Genomic DNA, 19,572 nt, shown 5'->3' with positions numbered 1-19,572 from the left:
ATAAAAAAGAACAAGATCTTGCCATTGGAAAAACATGAATAGATCTGGAAGGCTCATGCTAAATGAAACAAGACAGAGAAAGTATTACATGATATCACTTGCACGTGGAGTCTGAAAGGAAGAAAATTCAAATACATAGATACAGAGAACAGACTGATGGTTGCCAGAGGCAGGGGGTGGGGGAAATGGGTGAAGGGGGTCAAATGTAAAAACGTCAGTTTATAAAACAAGTCCTGAGGATGTAATGTACAGCACAGTGACTATAGTTGTTATTATACTGTCTATCTGAAGGCTGCTAAGAGAGCTAGATCTCCGAAGTTCTCATCCCAAGACAAAAAATATATATGTGGGGTGATGGATACTAATGAGACCTATGGTGGGGATCATTTCACAAGATACACAACTATTGGGTCACTATGTTATATACCTGAAACTGATATAATGTTATATGTCAATTATTTTTCGATTAAAAAAAATAAGGATTTGGTTTCAGCCAACCTGTTCTCAGAGCCATAACTATCACTGAAGTTAGCTAAAACCAGAGTTACTTTTCACTTGAATTATAAACCGAACTCTGATTCACGGATTTTCTAATTAATTTTTTTTTTTTTTTTGTGGTCCTCAACGGGACCCTGGAATTCAAAACAACACACTCTAGCAAGCCTGTATCTTTTGAAAGAGGGATATCATTTGGGCCCTTTCAGGCCCAGTAATTTCAAAGGTGGATAATAATATTTGCTACTGAACCACCTCAGGAGTGTGGGCTAAGGGAACCAGGGAGAGCATATGGAAGAATCGGGCACAATAATTCTTTATGTGTAACCAGCTGAGAGAGCTTTATGGCCGCTGAAATTGATATAGACTGTCAGGGTTGGGATACAGAGGAATGCGTGGAATTGGCCTTTTGGGATTACCAGATCCCATCAGAATGTAAATCATTTAACAGTGTACAAATGATTTAACAGAAACACTGTCCAGGGTTCCCACAATGGACCATGAGGTTCCTTTCTATTCCCACCAACACCTTCCTGAGCGCTCCCCCCGTCCTGGGATGTGTGTTCTCCTGTCAAACATTTACGCCTGTGTTGAGGCTAATGGTTGATGGTGGGCTAATCTTTAACATCCATGCAGAGGCTGATGTCGCGACCAACTCAAAACCAGCCATTGGGAACAACCCTTTTAAGTGCAAACATAGCTTTTAGTTCATTATTTGACCCATTCGCTAAATGAAAATGTACCTCTTGGGGGGAAGCAGGGTAGGAAAGGCAGAGGAAGGCCTTTTACAATTTCATTTTACTTTATAAAGTTCCAGGAGAGACTGTCAGAAATGAATCTGGTGGTGAATGTCAACTGCAATGTGCCATTATTCAGAGTAAAGCTACTGAAAATGCACAATTAAATGCCTGACCTGATTTACCCCAGTTCTCCCTCACGGCACTCGTCCTCGGAGTGATTGGGCGCCCTCGCCCTTGAACTGGGGTGAGTTTTCACCTTCTCTGACCTTGACTGTCTCCCAGATATTAAAAAACAAGGTGGTGTCAAAACGTGGCAGGAAAGAGGGAAAAGGCTTAAAGACTGAAGTGGCTGAGACAGCGCACGTGCTTGCACAATGTGATGGAAGATGCTGCATTATCACCCCTTACCACCTCTGCTCAGTACTGATTGAGTTCAAGGATCACCGTGTTGTCGGTCCACAGAGGACGCAGCACACACATCTAAATGGTGTGTGGAGGGATCCCTGGGTGGCTCAGCGGTTTGGCGCCTGCCTTTTTCCCAGGGCGCGATCCTGCAGTCCTGGGATCGAGTCCCACATTGGGCTCCCTGCATGGAGCCTGCTTCTCCCTCTGCCTGGGTCTCTGCCTCTCTCTCTCTATGTCTATCATAAATAAATAAATAAATCTTTAAAAAAACAAATCAATAAATGGTGTGTGGAAGAACCAATGCACGAACGTGGGAAGACACGGTCCTAACTGTGAAGAAGATGCGTTCCTACCTTTTTCAGTGTCTGCCCCGTTCCCCAACGTCTTCTGTTCCTAATGCGCTCCCGCTTGCTCCTGCTTTCACACTTGGCCCTCCCGGGGATTTAATCTTTAAAATCCACTGCAAGAGGGATCCCTGGGTGGCTCAGTGGTTTAGCACCTGCCTTCAGCCCAGGGCATGATCCCAGAGTCCCAGGATCGAGTCCCACGTCGGGCTCCCTGCATGGAGCCTGCTTCTCCCTCTGCCTGTGTCTCTGCCTCTCTCTCTGTGTCTCTCATGAACAAATAAATAAAATCTTAAAAAAAGAAAATCCACTGCGAGGGAACAGTGGTTGAGACTTTCTGCCCACACCACACGTTTCCTCTTGTGCCTTGAACCTACAAGCTGAGTTCCCCGAGTTAGGAGGGTGGGGGATAGATGTTTCCAGGGACCCTCCTGTCAGACACATGCCACCATCTAACATCAAAAAGCCTACTCTCGGGGCAGCCCTGGTGGCGCAGCGGTTTGGCGCCGCCTGCAGTCTGGGGTGTGATCCTGGAGACCTGGGATTGAGTCCCACATCGGGCCCCCTGCATGGAGCCTGCTTCTCCCTCTGCCTGTGTCTCTGCCTCTCTCTCTCTCTGTGTTTATGAATAAATAAATAAAATCTTAAAAAAAAATAAAATAAAACCTTAAAAAAAAAGCCTACTCTCCCTTAACCTTATGTGACTGCTCCGGCAATCCAGAGGCGGTATCGTTCACGTGTCTCTGCTCAAGCAGAGAAAATGAGCTGAGTGAGACCACAAAGGGGACATGCAAAGATCGAGCACTTTCCTGGGTTTTCCCTAGCTGAGGCCAACAGGGGACGGGGGAGCGGGAGAGGACCTGTCAGGGAAGAGCGGTTGGAGCTGCCCAGCTGGCATGACCCGGAGGCTGGGGTATGACATGCCTCGGTGGCCCTGATGCTCTCAGAGCCACTTGAGAGTCGAGCCTTTGGGGTGTTTTCTGAGCTCCAATCAATCCTGCTTGGGAATCCAGGGCGGTCTCCTGGGCATGCAGATGCCCTGGTACGAGGAAGGTGCTGGTAGAAGGGAATGTGAGGCCTTACGGTTATTATGGCCGTTTGGTGTGTACTCTGGGGCATCTGTTTTACTTACTACTGAACAGCGTGTTCGGCTTTCTCTGATCTTTTGAAAAGTGCCAGGGAAGGACAAAAACGTGACTGCCTGCAGGTGTGCGCCGGGTGCTCAGAGCCGGGGTGGGGAGGATGGCCCCACTTTCTCCCCCTCAGCACGGTTTTATCCCAGGTGATTAACTAGCTGAAGGAAGAGGCCTGAGGTCATTTATCAGCAGTGTAACCGTTAATAATGTTCTTGGAAAGATTTCCGTCTGTGGGTCTCCAAGAGTTCCAAATGGCCCCACGAGGACCCGAGGCGGCAGGTGTCATGGACATGCTCCAAAGGAACCGAGAACTGGAGGACCTCTTCAGGATCCCCTCGCTCGAGGGACTCGGTGGTGGTCCTCACACAACCCAGGATCTTTTTTTTTTTTTTTTTTAAGATTTTATTTATTTATTTATTCATGAGAGACACTGAGAGAGGCAGAGACACAGGCAGAGAGAGAAGCAGGCTCCATGCAGACAGCCCGATGTGGGACTTGATCCTGGGACTCCAGGATCACACCCTGGGCCAAAGGCAGGCATTAAACCACTGAGCCACCCAGGGATCCCCCACAACCCAGGATCTTAATGAAAAACATTCCACCGAGGTCGGGAATGACAGAAATTCCAGCTTTCCACGGAAGATTAATAAGATAATTATAAGAGAAAACGTGATTAACAACCACATGGTAGGTTGATAAAGTTTCGGGGAGCATGATCTATACCAAGTCCGTCCAGAACAATCTGCAGGGCCGGCCTAAAGGTTTCCTCAATCAGCCCTCGCCAACCGCCGCCACCTCTCTTCTTATCACAAAATGTCTAAAGACCATGGTTTCTTGCCCTCCTCCCTAAGATCATTTCTACTCTCGCTGGAGTGTTCCAGGTTCTCGTTCCCATCCCCCAACAGCTCCGGGGCACTGAATAAATCCCTGGATCTTCTCAAGTTTCATTTTCTTCATCAGGAGAAGGGGGATAATGATTTCTTTTCCAATTATTTTACCGTTGGTGAGGACACAGAGGGGTGATCTGGAAACCCCAGGACATACTACAAGTGTCCTGTCTGTAGCATTTATTTGGGCTCATGGGTGTTTATAATCTGACCTCCCCAGTGTTGTCTGTTCTTCAGCACTGTTGAGCATTTATAGGAATCGTCAGTAAGACATTTTTTTTAAAAAGGAGGGCAGCATTGTGTGCATGTGTGTGTCTACAAGTCTGTATCACCCCAGTGGTCCTGATGCCCACAACTGGCCTCACTCTGCCTGTGTAGGAGCCCCGGCTCATTGCACAACTCCGAATGGCTACATGAAGAGGCCCCGAGGCAAAGAGGGGCCACGGGGTGGGACAGGACCAACATAGTCTGGCACAACCGTCTTCCTTTGGCCTTGGCCAGTTTTTCATCAGTCTAGTTACTTCACATTTGGCTGATGATCCACTGGGGTACGTGCCACTCCTGCTGGGCCATCATGCTCCCTCTGTGGCACAGCAATTCCTCCTGCTGCCTCTTGTTTACAGCCTGTATCATGACCCTGGGGAGTCTCTCTTTTAGAGGTCCGGGGCACCACTAAGATGATGAGCCCAAGTGAATTTCTTTCTAGAACTGAAAACGAAAGTCCCTCTCTGTCCGTGTTTTGTTCCACCCCCTGTCATATGAGCACACATGCTAGCCCTGTAATAATCAAACTAAGAGATAAAGACTAGGATTCTGTAAGTCTGAGATTAATATTTATTTTGGTTCCTTTGTCCTGTGGGGCCTGGTTGCAGGCTTTGTTTCTCTCATCTTCAGACAGACGATATGATCTGCTCATTAACAAAGCTCTTTGAAGCTCTTGGACAAAGACCATGGACTTCAATTTCAGTAAGAACTGATGGTGTTTAGCCCTACACAGCAAATGTGGCCCAAGGATGCTTATTTACATTTCAATAATATCTGAAGCTCCCAGATCAATGTGGACATCTCAGAAAGGAAGGTGAGGCAAGACCCCCCAGCCCACATAAAGCAGGAATTTTAAGCTTTTTCTTTTCTGACATGATCTGCTCTCACTGGGTACATGTAGGCACCAGGCTTGGTAATTTCATAGGAAATATGCAAACCTTTGGTCCCTGGGATTGGAAAGCAAGCAATTAAAAACAATTTCCTGGGCAGCCCTGGTGCCTTAGCAGTTTAGCGCCACCTGCAGCCCGGGTGTGATCCTGGAGATCCGGGATCGAGTTCCACGTCGGGCTCCCTGCATGGAGCCTGCTTCTCCCTCTGCCTGTGTCTCTGCCTCGCTCTCTCTCTCTCTGTGTCTCTCATGAATAAATAAATAAAATCTTTAAAAAAAATTAAAAAGATATTCACATTTTATGCCCTAGCACCTGTGGTTTGCAAAACTTTCAAAAATCACTGCAGTCACTAGTTTTTTTCACAGCAATTCCCTTTATCAGGGTAGAGAAGATAGGATTCAGTCCCAGAGCCTGAAGGCAGGGCAAGAGCTGGGATCAGAATCCACACCCACCCAACAGCTCCCATTGGGTATGATAAGCCCACTGCCTCTGGCAGGGCTGGCATATGGGTTGCTGCTGCTGCTGCTGCTTCTTCTTCTTCTTCTTCTTCTTCTTCTTCTTCTTCTTCTTCTTCTTCTTCTTCTTTTTAGATTTTATTCATGAGAGACACAGAGAGAGGCAGAGACATAGGCAGAGGGAGAAGCAGGCTCCTTCCAGGGAGCCTGATGCTGGACTTGATCCCAGAACCCTGGGATTATAACCTGAGCCAAAGGCATGTTCAACCACTGAGCCACCCAGGTGCCCCCATATGGGCTTCTTCAGTTGGCATGGGAAGCCACATCCAAAGAGAGAAGGCTTGGCAGGAGAGCTCTGCTTTCTTGTGTGATTTTCCAGGGAACACACAACATCAAGGGTGGACTTCTCATGAGAGCTTTATACAGAACAAGACACACATTTCTGAGTTATATCCATCCCCTGGTCATATATTTTCTTTCCTTCACTTACTGATAACCTCAGTGAGTCAAAACACCTCAGAAATGCTGTTGAGGATGTGGCTATGTGGGGTGTCAGGGCCCCCCATTCTGTACGTCCTCCTGTTTCACTTAAAGTTCACGACAGAACCCTGTTCTCTCACAACCGTATTCTAATCCTCAGCAACCTGGACTGTATTTTCCTGCTCCTTTTGTGCAAAACAGGGAAAAAGTATAAAGCAAGGGGATGTAAGAGAGAAACCCATTGGATCATGGGTTTTGCCTCCTTGTGAAGAAAGAGTGTGGGGGGGCGGGGCAGGAAGGTGGTGCTCCTAGGGGAAGATGCTTCTGGGGAAGATGACAAACAGACCAAAACAACATGAAACATCTTTCCTCACTTTTGTGCTGTTGAAAAGATCAGAGGTTTGTTCTCTGGAGAAGATGAACAGGAAGCTGGAATGAGGCCCATCAAAAGCACCAGGATTAGAAAGGGAGTTTATACCCCAAGTGGTTGGGGGGGGGGGTTCCCTCCCTAACCCTGGAAGTGGACAGGCCCAGATGGGAAGTGGAGGACCAGACAGAAAGCAGAGGATGAGCACCGAGTCAGGAAGTGGGAAGATTCTCCTCTGGAGACAATGAGGAGTCACGAGGAAGGACACCTAAACACTGCCATCCAAGCTTCCTACTGAAAGAACCAGCTTGCCACTGGATGGCTCCACAGGGACAACCCCCAGGGGACCACCCCCACTTGGGTGCCTTACTCTTACTTGTGGTTAGACCAAGATCAACAGACAATTGAGGGAAATCTCTTCTATGAAAGACAAAGACCAAAATAAATAGGAAATACACGGGGGTGGGGGTGGGGGGAGAACTGGAAAGAAACAGAAAGGACACAGAACATGCATAACTGATATTGAAAACGATAAGAGAATGTTAAATTTAAAGGCAATAACAGGATAATAGACAAGACAATGGATATGTGGAAAGAAAGATCAGATAATATGACGTCTCAGAAATTAAAAACATGATAGAAAAAGGTTCAAAAGCCAATAGAGATTAAACATAATATTGATGAAATCTTCCAGAAAATAGAATAAAAAGACAGAGATGGAAAACAGGATACAAGGTATCAAAGCCAGAGGCTGTACCCAGCATCTAATTAACAGGAGTTCCACAAGGAGAGCGCAGAGAAAACAGAGGAGACACCACTTAAGAAATAACACGGAAAAATCTCCCAGAACTAGAATACCAATCTCCAGACTGAAGGTGCCCATCAAATACACAGTCTTATGGATTTACAGAGACCCTTGTCAAGGCATACCTCCCCCAAATTTCAGAGGAAGAGGAATAAAGAGGAAATCCTAAAAGATCCCACTGGTGGTGGTGGAAGAGGGGAAGAGGGTCCACATATAATACACAGTGCTGCAAACTACTCCAGAGCAAACTGTGAAGCAACACCTTGGATATTTTGAGAGATGTCTTCATTCTGTATTTCCATATCATTCAAACTATCGATCAGATATAGAGGTAGAAGGATGACTTTTTCAGATAGGCAAGGACCCAAACACTGTCCTTCCCATATGCCCTTTCCCTGGATTTATTGGAGGATGTTCTCCAGTGAAACAATGGCATAAAGTAAAACACAGGAAGACTTGGGACCCAGGAAACAGAGGACCTACTCCAGGCCTGGGGAAGGACGGCCAGGATGGGGAAAGGGGGCCCGTGCTGAGGACTGTGGATAAGGTCCTGGTCCACAGGTCCAGGCTGGAGTGAGAGGGTGGAGGGTGGCTATGGGGAGATCCCAGGACAAACCACAAAGACCAAGCTGAAGACAGGAATGGGTGAATTACCCGATGCATATGGAAATGAATATGGGCTTGCATCTGGGAATGTGTAGAAGCTCTTGGGGAAAAAATGATGGGCACATAGAAAACAAACAGGTAACAGCGAGGCGATCATTACTTTTAGGTAAAACGAGTGGTTGTCTAAAAAGGGAAGCAAAACCAGAGGATGCTTCTTGGATTCTTCATAATAATGCAATGCTGGTGGCTGTGGCTTTTAACCAGAATTGGGCTTACTGCCATTTCAGGAAATGGGAAAGTGTGGAGACCTTAATCTCTGCCCAACTCAGCTGAAATTCAATAAATCTAAAATGGATGTATCAAGGAATAATGCCTGGTGCCAACGTATTTGGAAATAGGCAAAAAACAGAAAAAAAAAAAAAAAAAACCCTGCTAAAATTGTTGAAGGTGGTGGGACTTGGGGGTGGGTTTTTCATAATAAGTCTCTTAGAACCATCTGACTTTAAACTGTATCATGTATTACTTTGATAAAAGTGTTAATTAATTTAGGGGTGCCTGCGCTCAGTAGGTTAAGTGACCAACTCTTTCAGCTCAGGTGATGATCTCAGGGTCGTGAGATCAAGCCCCATGTTGGGCTCTGTGCTGAGTGTGGAGCCTGCTTGGGATTCTTTCTCTCCCTCTCTCTGCCCTCCAACTCCTCCCCTCACCCACCTATATACACTCTCTCTCTCTCTCTCAAAAAAAAAAAAAAAAAAGTATTAATGCTTTAAAAAGTAAATAGAACAGTGCCTGGAGGAAGCATGAGCAAACAGCTCATTTATCTGAACAATTCAGATTCTGGTATACCGCATGGATGGCTCCCAGGGAAACAGGGAGGGAGCTGATATGAATCCTGCGCTGGGTAAACCCAAGTCCCCATCTATCAGCATCAGGTCCAGGCGGTGTGTCTGGCATGGGCCTCTGGGCTCTCCAGGCCCCCGAAGTGCTGGCAGGGGCAGCACACGGAAACTCTCAGCCAAGATGAACGACTCGGGTCTGGATCCCAGTGAGCAGTGCTTGCACTATAGGCGCTCCTAAAGCGTCCAGCACAGGTGCTAACCAACCACACTCATGCTTCATCTTCCCAAGAAGGTTGCAGGTTGGGTCTTTTAAAGATTTATTTGTACATTTTAGAGAGAGAGAGAGAGAGCGTGCACCAGCGAGCTGGGAGAGAATCTCAAGTGGACTCAGGGCTCCATCCCCCGAACCTGAAATGGTGACCTGCGCCAAAACCAAGAGTTGGATGCTTAACCCAGTGCACCCCCAGGCACCCTGGTTGGGTCCTTTAATGTCCTTGTTTAACCAAAGAGGAAAATGAAGCTTGGCGACATCACAGGAGGTGTCCACATTCACTGCATTTATCAAGCAGCAGAGCTAGGACAGGAGCTCCAACCTGAAACTCCCAATCAACTCTGCTACTGGGCCTCCCACCGCGTCTGCATATTTACAACTGTGCAAACTGGGCCACATGGTCTGTTCAACCACTTTCAGTCCTGGGTCCTTGAGGAAGTCACTTAACCTCTCTGACATCAGTGTTTTTCTCGGTGAACTAATGATTCTGGCTCAACCTCCTCATTAGGCTCAAATAAGATAATATATGTGAAAGTTTTAAAGAAGCTTGAGGTGCCAATTTAGGCAGATGAAAATATTATTTTGGATGCTAGGAGGGAGACAGGTGGTCTTGTGACCCTGGTTGGTATCCTGTGTAAACTTCAGGGAAGCCAGCTCTAGTAGGGATCCCGAGAAGAGACGGTTCTGGATCAAGGACGGCGGCCAGGTCAGCAGGCAGGCTGATGCTGTGGGTGCCCTGCTCCTAAACGCGGCTGGCTCTGCACGCATCACCACCTCCACCCAGACCTATAATATTTGATTCTGGGGATTTCTTCTTTTTTATTTTCTGTGACTCCGAGACTCTTCTGTGTTCAGAAGCACTGCAGCCATAAGCTCCAGCTGAGCACTTGTGCCTGGACTGGACTGAACAACCCTGAGTGAGACACTGTTTCTCTCCTTTTACCCAGGTGTCTGTACAAGCACGATTTGGGGTCGCTTTTTCACTTGTGGATTGAGCTGATTCCCAGTCCTGCGGCTGGAGTTTCCAGACATTTGTTGCCCCAGCGTGCCACCTGGTGGACAACTTCCCGTTTTATTTCTCAACTTTCTCAAAGTGCCTTCACACGCATTAAAACCCCTGAGACTCCTGCAATCTGCGAGCTCTGTAAGGCTGTATTATTTCCACGCTGTAATGAGAAAACACGCTTATAGACAGGAAGGAATTTGCAAGTTCCTGGAACTGCCTTTAGGGTCTTTTTCTTCCATTCAGCAAAAACCCAAAATACCGCAGTCTGAGTGGTCTGGGTTTGAGCCCAGTTTAAGTCCTAGCTCAGCAACTGTCACCAAGTGAGGTCCTCTCACAGAATTGAACTTGATCCTTATGAGGCCCTCCATCACTGCGGACATCTGCGTGTGGAGGGACTATTCTGTGCACAGAATGTGCTGAAGTACCTCTTTTCCAGAAGAAAAACTGATGGCTGATGTCCCAATCCAACTCTTGCGTGTGGTTTGACGTTTGGTGGGCTTCTTGCAATGCCCCCCACTGAAGAGGGTTTAGTTAAACATGAAAATATAGGCAGTGGGACCTCCTCAGACTTCTTCCTTGGCCTCTGAGCACTTTTACCACGGGGGCACTCAGCTCTGAAGTCCTCTGTGGCTGTGGGGGCCTTCTCCACTCCAGGGAGAGCCTGCCCTCTGGGGCTCAGAGCCAGCTGGTGGTTGAGCTCCGTGACCTAGAGTCAGGTTGCCAGCTTTGGCTCCCACAGGCGCTGCCATTCAGAAGATGTGTGACCTTGGGTGAATCTAACTTCCCTGTGCCTTATCTTCCTTCACAGGGAAACCAGGGACAAAAAGTAGTATGCACCTCAAGTGTTGGGAAGGCTGAGCCATACAACGTACAGAAAGCACTCAGCACCCAGCACTCAGCACCGAGCACACCACAGTGGGAATATGCTGTCCTTTTCTGCAGTCAGTTAGCCAACCTGAGGTGGTGCCCTGAGGGCTGCATTCATGGCACACAAGGGGTTGCAGCATGGGTGTCTACTTCAAATACATTTTCCCAGGGGATCCCTGGGTGGCTCAGTGGTTTAGTGCCTGCCTTTGGCTCAGGGCGTGATCCTGGAGTCCCGGGACTGAGTCCCACGTCGGGCTCCCTGCATGGAGCCTGCTTCTCCCTCTGCTTGTGTCTCTGCTTCTGTGTGTGTGTGTCTCTCATGAGTAAATAAATAAATTTTTTGAAAAAAAAAATTTTCCCAGCAGATGACCTCAGCCCTGGTGGTGTTTGCCATCTGCTCTCCTCAGGGGAGGGGTGTGTGTGTACTGGAAATGTGTGTGAGCATTTTTGGGTTAGTCAAAGAAAGGAAACACTACTAGAATATGGGGAAATGAGAAGTAGTACAAGGGACTGCCCCACTCAATTAAGAATTGTCCCTGAACAGACATTTCTCTAAAGAAGATGTACAAATGGCCAATAAGCGTATGAAAAGATGCTTGGCATCACTAATCATTAGGGAAATGCAAATCAAAATCACAGTGAGACACTGCCTAACACTTAGTAGGATGGCTGTTATAAAAAGAAAACCCTACAAAATATCAAGTGTCAGAGAGATGTTGAGAAATTGGAACCTTTATGCACTGTTGGTGGGCATATTATATGGTGCAGTCACTGTGGAAAACAGAATAGCAGCTCTTCTAAAAATGAAGCATACAATTACCATATGATCCAGCAATTGTGCTTTTGGGTATACACCTGGGAAAACTGAAAGCATGGACTTGAAGAGATATTTACAGACCCATGTTCATAGGAGCATTATTCATAATAGCCAAAAGGTAAAAGAAACTCAAGTATTCATTGATAGATGAATGGATCTACAAAATGTGGTCTCTCTATGTAGACCATCTCTCCATCATTCAATACAATTCCAATTAAGGTAGGGTTTTTTTGTTTGTTTTGCATGTGTTTTTGTTTTGCCACATCTGACAATGCATTTCTAACATTTACCTGGGAATAAACCAAACAGACTTCTATAAATAAACAAACAAACAAACAAATAAATAAATGCATAATGGATTATTATCCCGCCTTAAAAAGGAAGGGAATTCTGACCCCTGCTATAATGTGGATGAACCCTGAGGTCATAATGCTAAGTGAACTATGCCAGTCGCAAAAGGATGAACACTATAGGATCCACTTAGATGAAGTCCCTAGAGTAGTCCAATTCATAGAGACATAAAGTAAGGTGGTGGTGGCCAGGGGCAGGCGGGTGGGTGGGTAGTATGGGGAGTGAGTGTTTAGTGGGGTACAGAGTTTCAGTTTTGCAAGATGAAAAGAGGTCTGGGGATGGGTGGAGGTGATGGTTGTTGAACAATCACTGTGAATGCACTGAGTATCACTGAACTGTATACTTACCAGTAATTATAATGATACATTTTAAGTGTATTTTAGCACAATTAAAGAATTTTGCCCCACCTAACATGCCAATAGCATCCCTTTGAGAGATACCGCTCTCAATATCTAACATGGTCAGATACGCATGCTTTTGATTATAAGAAGACCACTCATCCAAAAAAAAAAAGAAGTCATCCTTTGCATCCACACCCAGTGCTCATACCATGACGTGCTCTCCTTAATGCCCATCACCCAGTTACCTCATCCCCCAACCCACCTCCCCCTCCAGCAACCCTCGATTTGTTCCTTATGGTTAAGAGTCTCTTATGATTTGCCTCCCTCTGTTTTCACTAAATTCCACCCCTGAAACTAATAATACACTCTATGTTAATGAATTGAATTTAAATTAAAAATTAAAATAAATAAATTTTAAAAAGAACTATACAAACTATAGAACCTGACTGAGGGACATAAAAACAATTTAATAAATGGAGAAACAGTTCATATTTATGAATGGGAAGAGTTAATATTTTAAAGTTATATATTCTCCCTTCCCAAATTTCTCTCCAACATTCAATACAATTCTAATTAAGGTGGGGTTTTTTTTGCATGTGTTTTTGTTTTGCCACATCTGACAATGCATTTCTAACATTTACCTGGGAATAAACCAAACAGACTTCTATAAATAAATAAATAAACAAATAAATAAATGAATAAAGAGTCAACTCATCCTTAGGAGACCTATCTGCATGGACCAGTGCATCTGCTCTCCTGGTCCAGGTTTCTTTTTTGTTTCAGTTGCCAGGAGAAGGGGACCCCTATAGTCAGGTAAATGCCTACCTCCAAGGAGCCAAAAGTCAGTGATGGGATCAGGAGGGGTCCCATTGTTAAGTGGATAGTATTACTTTCAGGATGCTCTCTCATTTATTTAAAGCAATCCATTTATAAATTACATCTACTAATCAATAAAATCACATTGGGGCAACAACTTGGGATTTTCGACTTTAAATGATACTTTCGGATCTCAGTGGAAAACTGAATGGGAAGAAAGAATTCTTACCTTGTAGATACAGGACTTAGCATTCAGAAAGAAGAGCTCGATGGTAGCGTTGTCTTTTAGGTATGAGATGCTTTCTATATAGAACCTGAAAGAAAAACTGCAAATGAGCCACAAAAGCAGCAACTGATCTTGCCAAAAATGAGCTGTTTTCTGAGCTACAGGATTTGACATAAGGACCAGAACTCCTCATCCTAAATGAAAAAGAAAAATGTGTGATCAGCTGCTTTTTATATGGTTCCTTTTTGAAAGAAAACAGTTTTTCAAGCCCTTTTCTAGGCCATTTGGACTGCCACGCCTGACAACCTTGACCAGAGCCAAAGAGCTGGGACTCCCACCAGCTTCCAAGAGGGGGTTAAACTCGACCATCTACTTTTCTTTTTCCTGACCTGCTTTCCAATTTTTTATAATACTACTTGTTTTTCATATCTTACTTTATTTTGGTACTAATCATTGTTGAATTAGCTGGATTTTTAAAAAAGATTTTATTTATTTATTTGATAGAGAGAGAGAGAAGAGCATAAGCAGAGGGAAGGACAGAGAGAGGGAGAAGCAGATTCCCCACTGAGCAGGGAGCCTGAAGCTGGGCTCTATCCCAGGATCAGGACCTGAGCCAAAGGCAGGTCGCTTAACCAACTTAATCCAGGCACCCATGACCTGAATTGAAGATTTTATATCTTAAAGATAATTTCTTCTGCTCAACTGAAGAACGGGGGCCCTAATTCTCTTTGAAATGGTTATGACATATCTTCCCAAAGGTGGTGAGGTGAGATTTGATTTCTGTGTATCCAGAGAGCTGTGGCAAGTGCTCTTAATGCTGTGATATTAATGCACATTAAGCCAAATGAGAATTGGATTTTTATCCAGATGGAGCTTATAGATTTTTTTTCATGATAAAACACACTGAAATTATTTACGTTTACATTTAATGCACCTTTACACATGGACTTTGGAGTTTATTAAATTATGTAATTAGATTAGGCACTTGTGCTTGTCTAGGGACCAGCTGCGTTCAGGGAGAGGGTGGTGGAATGCAGAGCCTTGCCAGGAAACAGGCCCTGAGAGGGTGTGGTACCTCCTGTGGGGCCACTGGATACCTGCCTCCTGGAAACTGGGGATACCTTGAGGGGGCGGCAGCAGGTACAATGGGAAGACAAGTGCTATGTTCTTCTAGAACAGCATTACAATATGATGGAAAGAATCCTGGGGAGGAAGTCACTAGACCAGTGATCTGGTCCCAGCTCTATATGATTTAGGGCAAATCGCTTCATCTCGCTGGGCTTCTGGTTTCCAGACTGCAAAAGACTGTGGGACCCAGTCAGTGTTTCTCCACCTAAGAAGTCTACTGCTGTCCAGCACTGGAAACTCATTCAGATAAGAACAACAATAACAATAGCAAAAACAACAAGCCAACATTGCACCAGGCTAGCAAAACATACCCATAGGCACGGATGAGCCCACGGCCTACCAGTTTGTAACCTCTTGTCTGCAGACTATTAATATCTTGTCATTTTTCCAGTGTGTGCAGACGCTGCCGTGATTAATATCATAGAGACTCATTTAAATTTGTGAGTGAATCCAGAGTGACTTCAGATACTAGCAGATATTTTCAATCAACAGATATTAATACAATTACCACCACATGAGAGTCTACAAAATGTTTGGAAATTACAGTATGGCCTTCACTCTTGCAAAGCTTGCGGATGAGTAAGGATCCTTGGTGGACCTCTGCCACTCACATTCTCCCAGCAAGGAAAAAAAAAAAAAAAAAAGAGCACCTACGTCCTGCTTTCAGAGTAGGTATTTCAGGTCATGGAGGCCTCCATAAAGAGTCTGCAGTAGTTGCCGAAGGATCTGCAAAGTGGCACAACTTCCACTTCTTTACTAGTGGAGACTTGAAATGCAGTAGCAAACTCTAGGTCTTTTTTTTTTTTTTAATATTTTACTTATTTATTCATGAGAGACACAGAGAGGCAGAGGGAGAAGCAGACACCCTACGGGGAGCCTGATGTGGGACTCGATCCCAGAACCCCAGGATCACAACCTGAGCCACAGGCAGATGCTCGACCACTGAGTCACCCAGGTGTCTTGCAAAGCCTAGGTCTTAAAGCAAAATAAGTTACATGTGACTTAATTTTAAAAAAATCCACATTTGTTGTGAAGGAATTTTGGGGATAGTCAGGATAGCAGAATCAGAAGGAAGAAGGAAGGAAGGGAGGGAGGAAGGAAGGGGGGGCAGCCTGGGTGACCCAGCGGTTTAGCTCCGCCTTCAGCCCAGGGCCTGATCCTGGAGACCCAGGATCGAGTCCCACGTCGGGCTCCTGGCATGGAGCCTGCTTCTCCCTCTGCCTGCGTCTCTGCCTCTCTCTCTGTGTCTCTCATAAATAAATAAATAAAATCTTAAAAAAAAAAAAAAAAGGAAGGGGGGAGAGTGAGCGAGCGAGGAGGGAGGGAGGCCAACTTGCAGGTGCAGCCTCATTATTGAGTCGTCTTGCTTCGTACCTTTGCTCAAGCTCTTGCCCTCGTCCCAGAAACCACCATCCTCCACACCTCAAACCACTCTTGCTCCCTTGCCCTCACCCAGAAACACCATGTGTCCTGATCTCTGCTGATGGCCCAGGGAAGAGCTCCTCTCTCTAGGCTCTTCCTCTGTGTCCCGTACTTTTCTGTTCCCTGGGGCATCTTCTTCCTAGGTGATTAATGCCCCCTGGAGGGTGAGGCCAAATCCCATTCATTTTTTCTGTCTCTCCAGGACTAACACAGCGCCTGGCACACACGTGGGCATAGTTTAAGGGTCTGGGAGCAAAAGGCTCTGGTTCTCAGCTTCACTCTCCTCACTTGCCGCTGAGTGGAGCTCTCAGGATAGGCCAGTGAGGTGGGCAGGGAAGGCACTGCAGGAGAGGGAGGAGCTAAGTGACCCCTACTGTGTCCCCCATGCCCTGAAATGCCCAGTGTGTGTGTGTGTGTGTGTGTGTGTGTGTGTGTGTCCTGCCCCCCTGCCCCTTGCTCACTGTCAACATGACAGGTTGCACAAACAAGCTGATCACCACGAATCTTTTTTTTTTTTTATCATCACGAATCTTAAAGCCAGAACTACAGCAGAGGTTTCTGTGTGACTAAGCGAGTGACCTTAATTCTGCAATAATCATTCAGAGTCTAAATCTGTTGGGTCTGCTGTTCCATCATTCTCAAAGCGATGCCTTGTGTCTTTATGGCATTTGTTTCAATTCCTGAGGATGAAGGAGTGAAGACACCTGCCACCCCTGCCATGCATTTCTCCTCAATAGTATAAAAAGGAAACAGCACTCCCCCTTCTCTCTAGTAATGGAAACTGGAAAGGACAGGGCAAGTTCTGTCCTCTGCGACAGCATTCGTGTCCCCTGCCCACCCCCCCCCACCCCCGCCCCAGTTACAAGCTGGACCAGAGGCAGGAGGGTAGAGAAGAAAATAAATCACCTCCTCTTGACAGAAACTAGAAAGCAGCTTCCTATGAACCTTTATCACCGAGAAACAGCCTGGAAAACCATGTGAGCAGAGATGTCCGGGTGCCTCAGTGGCTGAGTGTCTGCCTTTGGCTCAGGTCATGATCCCCAGGTCCTGGGATCAAGTCCCACATTAGGCTCTTTCAGGGAGCCTGCTTCTCCCTCTGCCTGTGTCTCTGCCTCTTTCTGTGTGTCTCTCATAAATAAATAAAATCTTAAAAAAACAACAATAACAAAAAATCTGTGTGAGCTCCAGGATGGTCATGTTATCATTCTGTAACCCTGGATATTTAACTCATCCAGAACTTTCCATCAGCATCAGGAGACTTGAGAGTCAAAATGCCTGGAGGAAAACAGACCTTCGACATCTCGATCCACACACTGAGGCCCAGAGCGCAAAGTGCGGGAGCCCCAGGGAGAAGAAACTTCTGGGAAAGTGGGAAACATTGATGGTTTGGGTATAAAGTCAGGATTTTTTTTTTTTTTTAACCAGTTGTGTTCTTTTTGATTTTCATGAGAGCTCCTCGTTTTTATCAGCAGGTGGCGATGTTGCTTTTCCTTAATTCCCAGTGCACGGGTTATTGAGGGGTGGGGAGCAGTGCTTCCTCAAAGACCTGGTTCACAAAGAAATTCCGGGTCTCTGGGTAAACCTAAGGAACTGAATGCTTTCTTGTTGATTCACAGGGTCTGCACAGACAATTCCAAGTGTGGCTCCAGATTAACCAGGGGTTTCTGGTGCTTTGACATCTGGGGCCTTGGTGGCTCTGGAGGGACGGCCCCTCCCAGGGTTGACCAGTTCCTTAGAGGTGTGAGCTTGCCCTTCATGTGCAGACAGGCCGATCTAGAGAGCTCACACACCCTTCCTGCTCCTTTGTGGGGCTCTCACACTCCAGGTCATTACCCTCCTGCCCTAATCACCCCAGAGCCAGGGCCAGACAACTCTGGACAGCCTCTATGCCCCATAGCCTGCTGAAATTATTCAAAGTAGTCAATCCTAAACCTGATTACTCTGCCTCACCCATTCCTTCCTGTAGAAACCACAAAACAAAAGCTCTTCCCCACAATTCCCTCCCCTCCCTCTGCCTCCTGACCAACCCTGGTGAGTCCCTTCTGGCCTTGCCTGGTGTGGCGAGCCCTCTCTTCTCCTTTCTGGAACTGTGAATAGCAAACTAGTCTTTTCAATGGCCACCATCCCCTTATGTTTGTTGGGAGTACCCATACCTGAGTAAGAATAAAACTTAAACTTTAAAACGGGTTCTTCAGCACATTTAGCAGGACTGGATCTGATGGCCTTTTTTTTTTTTTTTTTTTTTTTTGAGTCAAAGGGCCAACCTATGTTCTAGGACAATGGCAAATCTGGCTAAGTCTAAATCTGTTTCTTGAATACCATAAGCAATGTCACACCCAACCTGGCCCAGATGATGTGGACCTGAGGTATTTTATCAGACGGTCTGAAGAAGGAATAAATACGTGTGTGAGCACAAAGATAATCAAGAGGCTCTGAAGCCTGAAGGCAGTCTCACCCCCTTTAACCCGTGGACACCTCCGGCTGCAGCAGCTTGAAGTGTCCAGCCACAGGACACCAGTCAGGTTTCCTTTTCTCAACCACCCGCTCCTCCTCTTTCCTCTCACATCCACCCCTTGGCACTTGGGAATCACCGAATATTTACAGCAAGTGTTAATTAAATGGACCACTGATTTCATTCTATAATGAACACAAGTGTCGCATTTGGAATGCTGACTTTCAGTAGCAAAAAGAAGCGATGGTAATGAAAAGGCTATCTGGTACCGCTGTGAGTTTCTGGGGCCAAACATCTCTGATCTTTAGAATTTCAGCAGCTCTAAAATCTTAACTGGGGCACCCAGTTGAGATCTAGCAAGTTCTGGTTAGCAGGCACCTCATTTTGGATCCCTGCCTTCAGTGTTACTATGGTGACCGCATAGAGCAACCGCTTGTCTTCGGCCAACCAGGAGAGGCACCGATTGTCAGGCCATAAACTTGGCTGTAAAATCCCCTCTTCCCAGATTAAAGCTTCCTGGGATCACCTCTCCTTTTGTTGTTTTAATTTTCCTGGTGCTCGCCTCAGTTTATTGTTGGTGAAACTCCATTTGAGGAGACAAATCTAATCTCTATTTTTTCTCCTACAAGCAGCGTATATGGTCAGAGTTGCAGGGACACGTGGCTGAAGAAGGCACAACTGAAGGAACAGCCCAGGCGTGGAGGGAACCATTCCGAGCACAAACATGCTCCTACCGAAATAAAGAGACGTCCTTGCGTGTGCAGGGATATTTTTCTTATAATTTTTCTTGATGTATTACTTAAGCTTACCACCAGAGGGGCATTGTTCTATTGGGGGCGCTGGCCTCACAGTCCTAAACAGCGATCTGCAAATGGATGTGATCTTGCTCCTGCACTGATGCCTGGGCTGCATGTAAGGTCGGGGTGTGAGGGGTGATGGAGCAGCAGGAGGTGAGGCTGGCAGGTACACAGAAGTCAGATCATACAGGACATGCTAAGGATAACCACAGCAGGATGACAGGAAGCCAGGAAAATTCTGAGTAGGGTATCAGATGAGACTTCTGGAAAGATACTCAGTGGTAACCGAGAGGAGACTGCAAGGAGGCATGACCAGGAGAGGTTTAGGAAGGTCCTAATTACAGCCAAGGGGGTTTTTGTGGGGA

General features: G+C 46.2%; 1 protein-coding gene across 17 annotated transcripts in view; it reads right to left on the bottom strand.

The window, feature by feature from the left end:
• Positions 1–19,572, bottom strand: part of FRMD4A (FERM domain containing 4A) — a 739,423-nt gene that overhangs the window by 114,009 nt on the left and 605,842 nt on the right. For all 17 annotated transcript variants that reach the window (XM_072825741.1, XM_072825735.1, XM_072825738.1 and 14 more), the window contains one exon: positions 13,412–13,496. In XM_072825741.1, the coding sequence (XP_072681842.1) occupies positions 13,412–13,496 (85 nt within the window). The remainder of the gene's footprint in view (positions 1–13,411; positions 13,497–19,572) is intronic.

This window comes from Canis lupus, chromosome 5 (assembly GCF_048164855.1).
Source record: "Canis lupus baileyi chromosome 5, mCanLup2.hap1, whole genome shotgun sequence".
NCBI lineage: Eukaryota > Metazoa > Chordata > Mammalia > Carnivora > Canidae > Canis > Canis lupus.
Note: the sequence above shows the minus strand (reverse complement) of the source record. Positions and strands in the feature narration are given on the sequence as shown.